This window comes from Elgaria multicarinata, chromosome 4 (assembly GCF_023053635.1).
Source record: "Elgaria multicarinata webbii isolate HBS135686 ecotype San Diego chromosome 4, rElgMul1.1.pri, whole genome shotgun sequence".
Lineage (NCBI taxonomy): Eukaryota > Metazoa > Chordata > Lepidosauria > Squamata > Anguidae > Elgaria > Elgaria multicarinata.
In genome coordinates, this window is record NC_086174.1 from 49,315,588 (window position 1) to 49,322,005 (window position 6,418).

Below are 6,418 nucleotides of genomic sequence, written 5' to 3' on the forward strand. Positions count from 1 at the left end.
GGCTCTTAAATATCAAATTGGAATCTAATTTAATTCATCTTGTACCAAACAAATAGGTCCCTTAAGAGCTTTGAAAGGGTTAATGATTGGCAGGGAGAGATCTGATCACATTGAACTTTTAACACACTCTGCTCCTTTCTGTTTGTCCATTGCTTGGGAAAGATTATTTCATATCTCAGAATGTATGTTGCAAGGCGTTGCTGTTTTATTGTTTTACTATGTACAGCACCATGTACATTGATGGTGCTATATAAATAAATAAATATGCAAAAGGCAATGCCACAGAAACTTTCCCTTGTATTTCCATACTGTGAGCATGGCTGGATTACTTCTGCCACTGCTTTCCTGAAATTTTGCTTGTTTTCAGTGGCAGGCTTGGCTCACTTTGAGTGAGGTAATGCTATGTCCCATGGGGATCGTTCTAACTTGCCTGAAAGCAGATATAGCTATAACCAGGTTGAAGCTGAAAGCTAACTGGCAAATGAAATACAATTTAGGAAGGCCCATTAGAGCTGGCAAAAATGTTCTATGCCCCACATGTGGCAAAGGGCTTGTGAATTTCACACTCATTTAGACAATGCGTGAGCCCCTAATGGTTGCTTGTGTTGCATGCTGTCTGGTGAAGACTGTTTCTCCCTGGTTTATCTTAATTGTGAAGGAAAGAGCTATCATGGCTGTAGGTGAACAAAGCCATGAGGCAGTCTCGGAAGGTGGCGTGGTGTAGAGGACACAGCCCTGCCGGTTCTTTGATGGAACATTTCCTATAGCCTTCTACTCTTAACCCAAACCAGAACTAGATTGGAAAGAGTTTGGTCAAAGCTCAATTTAAGAGCTTTAACAGTTCAACTCTTTCCTCATTGGTGCATTTTCTCATCAGTGCTAAGCAGATGTGTCTGATGCATAGGACTTTGGAACCTTCCTGAAATAAATAATTGAGATACAACTTCCTATTGATGTTTTTCTCCCCTTTATCCTCAGCCCTGGGAGGTAGTTTGTGCTGAGATAATATCTGTGTTTGGATGTAACACTAAGCCAGAACTGCTGAGAATTCTGGCTTCTCGTTGTGCACACTACCCAATCATCCCTGCTTGGCTCCTCCCACTTGTAGGAGTGGCTAACCAGAAACCACTGAGGAAGCAGATGCTTCCCTTTAACTCTCAAGCAGGACTCCTGATTTGTCACTCTCCCAACAAACCACAGATTGAAGCCAGGGTTCAAAATGTGTTTCCTATTCCTGGAAGAAATTCTATTCCTATTCCTATTCTCTGTGGATTTCTGGTATGGCCACTCCCACCACCGGTGGAGTAGCCAAGGGAATGATTGGGCAATGTGCATGGGAAAGCTGCTTGTGATCAATAAGCCCAAATTCTCAACAATTCTGGTGTATTGCTATGTCAGTATGTAGCATACTGCCTGGCCCAAGGGACCCTGTGAGCTTCATGGCTGTTGAAATTTAAATCTTGGTCTCAGTTCAATGTTCTTATGACATTTGCCACCTAAATATTTTTCTTACCATAAATGCTCCCTATTGGTAATGGGCTGGCAAATAGAACACCACCAACCCGTGTAGGTGAGCATGGCTAAGGCCATCTTTGCACCTTCTCCTTCTGTCTCAGAAGCAACAGCAAGTAGTTTGCAAGATCCTTTGTACAGCAAAGTGAATACGGTTGATCTAAGATCAATACTGCGCCAGATGCTCTGCAAAATCACAGATAAAGAGTCTTGGCCACAGTCACAGTAATCCCTTTCTCTGCAGTAGGGAAGCCTCCTCTTTGGAACTTGTCCTAAGAAAGTACTTAGCCTCTCAAGAGTCAAGCTGGTTCTACATTGGCCTTGCTCATTTATGTTTCAGAAATGAAGACATAAGGAACTGTAGTATCTCATAATTATCAAGTGTGCCACGGATATATAGAGGTGTGATGTTCTAAAGTTAGGAACTATCTTTGCAAATAAGGGACATGTTGAAACATCATCCTTCACCGAAAATGATTCTTCTCTAATAAAAGCGAGACAGGATTAGGCAGGGAGGGGGTTTCAGCACAGGAGGAGCTGCCCAAGCCCTGAGCACAATGTTTGCTTTCTCCTATGCCAAACCATCAAAGTTAAAACACAGTAAATAAAAAGGGTTTTTTGGTTGTTTCGTTCTGTTTTGAACAAAGCATGTATTAGAGTAGTAAAAGCAAAGTATGCTCCAGAAAGGGCGAGTGTCCAAATGTATGTTTCAGCTAGCAGTAAAGAGCCCCCAGCCTGCTTGCTGTTCACAAAAGGAAGCCAAAGAGCTAGAGCAGAGAGTAGGATTAACCTGCTTAAGACAAATAATAAAAGTTTTAAACCCTGGCCTTTGCTAAATCCCTTTTCCTCCCTAGAGTTGGAGTGTGTGCCTCCCAAGGCCCTAAATGAAAATGGAGGAATATCTTAAGCCACTGGTTTCTAAACATGTACCTCTCATTGTGTCTGCAGCTCCTGCTTTCCTCGCTTAGTGAGATCATTTGTTATCAAAGGAGCCTCCTTCATTTCCCCCCTCCCCATTAAGTAGCTATTAAAATTATTTGGCATGTTGTGATGCAGTGGAGTAGGGTCTTTTTCCAATGTTGCTATAAATGGAGTTTCTCCGTTGGATTTGATTTACAAATGGATGTTTGGCCTAAAGATAAAACAGATTTTTTTTCCTTGTAATGAAGTTTCTAGTAGTTAGTGTTAATTCCAGCTGTTCTTCCTAGAGTAAGCCTTCTGCTTTTCTGCCTCATCATGCTAACCAAAAATAAATCTTTACCGCAGTTCCTTGTGCAGCAACTACTTCTTCTGCAAATTTATGAAAGCCCTTATTTTCAACTTGTACCTGAAGTGGATTGCACACAGGCAAACCCGTCAGACTAACTACAGCTGTATGCTTAGGATAGAGAGCTTCTGCTCAGCTTCACTTTTGAGACTGCTTTGTTTCTGTAGCCAGCAGCCTTGAATGCAGTCTGTTTTTTCACTTGCTTTGAAAAGCTCTTTGGGATTTTTCATTATGAAAAGTGCTGGATTAATGTGAGAGGTTTTCATATGTTCCATAACTGCTCGGTGCTGTTGAGATTTCATTACCATTTTACAGGCCCCAAATGCATGCTAGACACTCCACTGACCAAATAAATTATATAAGGCTCTGCCCAAAGCACTTAACATCTAAATTTGCACATGGTGCAACAAAGAAGGGGTGACCAAAACACAGAGATAGAAAGGGCATGGTGGGGTCATAAGACTGTGTTATTGCTCACCAGAGAGGTCTGCACTCAACATTGTAGAGTTAAAGAAGAAGAAGAAGCCCAGTTTGTTCCAAATTTGGATTAAGGCGAGAGTTAGTGGTGTGGATTACACAGTGCTCTTGATTTTAGAGCTTAGATTTTCTTGCATGTTTTTTTAATTTATTTTTGCAGAAACCTACCCTACTTCCTCTTTGCTCCCCACCTGCTTGCATTGTAGAGCAATTGTACTTGACATATTATCTCTCCACCAACATACTGGTAGAATAAAGTAGTACCCCAAATACTGAAATGTGGCATACTGCATATGTGCTAAATGATACAGTAATTTTGACAATTATATTAATATACATCAATAACTAAAATACTTCACACAGCGCATAGTTAAATTATGGAATTCACCATGACAAGATGCAGTGATGGCCACCAATTTGGATGGCTTTAAAAGGGGGTTGAATAAATTCCTGGAGGCAAAGGCTATCAATGGCTACTAGCCCTGATGTTTATGTGCTATCTCCAGTATTCGAGACAGTAAGCCTGTGTGCACCAGTTGCTGGGGAATATGGGTGGGAGGGTGCTATTGCACCATGTCCTGCTTTTTGGTCCCTGGCTGATAGCCGGTTGGCCATAGTGTGAACAGAGTGCTGGACTAGATGGACCCTTGGCCTGATCCAGCATGGCACTTATTATGTTATTATAAATAATCATCTCATCCAAAGAATAATCCCACATTAAACTGAAATCAATTTTCCAAAAATTTTCCTAAGAACAAAAGTTAAATGTCATGATATCTAAATTTGACAACTAAACATGGGTTGTGAGTAAATCAGGTTAATATTTCATGACATTCTTAAGTGGGGCATGCCACCAGAGGCCCATGTAAATGACTACTTGTCAAACTGTCTCCTATCCCATGAACCCTTGTTTTGCTTATCCTAAAACAAGTTTGATTGCTTTCTTCTTTCAAATATTGAAGAGTATATTGTACATTTTCACTAAACAATTAATGAGCTTTCTTTTTCTTGGGGCCATATTACCAAGGGTCCTGATCCAAGATTGCACATATTTAACTTTAACTAAGTAGCTCTAGAGACTTAAAACAGTTCTATTAGTAACTAATGATTTTGTTGGACCATCACTTAAGAAATCCCAACTGCCAGCACGTCTTTGTTTTGAAGATTCTGTTTCCAACACCAGCAAATCCAAATAGAATCCTACAGAAACATAACTGCAGTCTCTTATATGTGTGTGAAAATAAATGCCCCTGCCAAATTCTTATTCCCAAGCAGAAAGAAAACTTAACCTAGTTTCTTAGGAAAATAGACTTAATTCCTTTGGAGACTCTCAAATGAATCTACCCTTTATGTAGTTGGCTCACGCCTGCAATGTAGACTCATCATAGAGCTTGGTGTCTTCCCAAAAAGATGAAACACAAAGAATACATTTGAAACTGGCTTTCAATTCAGTAGAAATAACCTGACATCCAGATTTGGCCAGTCAAAATCGGAACATGCCAGAGGCATATGCCAGTACCTAGGTTGTTATTGTGTTAACAATAAAATATAGTAGAGGATGAGTGGGGAAGATTCAGGAAGACTACATGCCCACCACCACCACCTAGTTAGAAAGTAGAAAGGGAACAGGGTGCATTTGTTTTTCCACAGACTAAACTGACTCTTGCCAATGTGCTTGATGAGTAGGGAAGCACTGAGCATGAGTAACAACCATCAATTGCACTTGCTGTTGTAACTGAAGAGGTGCACCAATCCCAGTTTCTTTTTATCAAAACCCATTAAATTAAAAAATGGAGATTGTTGCACTAAGTCTTCGTAATGTTTCTGTCATTGCTCTTATACAAATAAAGCTGAGGAGCCATTGAATATCATTTGGGCCTTCCTATTGTATCCCAGACCTTTTCTCATTTGCCACTCACAATTATTGTCTTGCTTTTCTGCTTCTCTTCACAGGTACCTTACCCGGTATTCTGTCAGATCTATGAAACCCATCTATAACAAGGGACGAAAGTGGTGCAAGGTTCCCATGCCTGTATCGCACCCCATTCTCAGAGATAATATCAACTATGGATCAAAGCCTCCTCGTTTTAACCACTGACGTAGCTTATGTTGACAGTAGATTGCAACTGTTTGGACCGTCTTGCTCTGCCTCAGAATTTGACCATTAAAAGCGTTTTGATGTGATGTACAATCTGGAAGAAGCCAATGAAGTTTTGTTTTTTTGCTGGAAGCATACAGGAACGAGGGAAGAAAAAGCTTAATGGTTAAGAAGTAGATTGTTATTTAACTGGAAGAAACACTGGCGGCTCTTACTTGGGGATAACAAAACTATTTAAATCCCAATTAAAATCTTGAGATGAATGCAATGGTTGCATCATGTTTCAGTTCTTTTGATAGCCTGTACCCTTTGCACCCTAACAATGTTAATAAAATGAAGAAATAATATTTAACTCACTGCTCAAGCAGAATGTTTCATTATTTATGTTGATGTTAGTTGGTGGCAATAGCTACAGTATTTGCTAGTGAGAGGTGAGCACTTAAACTAATAAAAATGCCAGTGCTCGGGAAAACACATGCTCTGACACAGGAGGAATGCTTACAGCAAAGTAATTTCCTCACAGATATAAGGAAGGACTTGCTAGGGTAATGCCTTAGCAGAAGGGAAGGAAGGGAAGGAAACCGTTATCAAGCTGTTAGAGCTATCACTTCTGTAGGCTACCTGAATCTCTACTTAGAAAAGATTCTGGCGGTGGCTTTTAAAGCTTGCTTAATTTTTGTTGCTGGTTCTTGCTGCTGGGCTGTAATGCTTGATTTCTTGCAAGCCAAGACAACTGCCAGTCTTCAAAATTTTCTGTAACTGCAGAATCCACCAGTTAGAAAGATCTACCAGCACAGTGTAATCCTTTCTCATGTTAACCTTTGTTTAACACTGAAGTAGGCAGACATGACAGCATTCAAAGCTCATTTCCCATTCCCTATCACAGCCTAACTTACTGCCTAACATATCCTAGGAATTGTTCTTCACTCAAGCTCAGCAAGTGGAAGGAATAATCTTTTCCTCAATTATCGTTACTCATGCTGCATTGTAGACTGGAAGTTCCATTGTGCTTCAGGAATAGCCTGTCCAGCAATGAGTCTGAAGAAAGGATTCAGAGGCCCTGA

General features: G+C 40.4%; 1 protein-coding gene across 1 annotated transcript in view; it reads left to right on the forward strand.

The window, feature by feature from the left end:
• Positions 1 to 5,706, forward strand: part of MRPS18A (mitochondrial ribosomal protein S18A) — a 31,058-nt gene extending 25,352 nt beyond the window's left edge. Inside the window, exon 6 of the mRNA XM_063124253.1 lies at positions 5,210 to 5,706. Within this exon, the coding sequence (XP_062980323.1) occupies positions 5,210 to 5,354 (145 nt within the window). The 3' untranslated portion in view covers positions 5,355 to 5,706. The remainder of the gene's footprint in view (positions 1 to 5,209) is intronic.
• Positions 5,707 to 6,418: the final 712 nt, after the last annotated feature.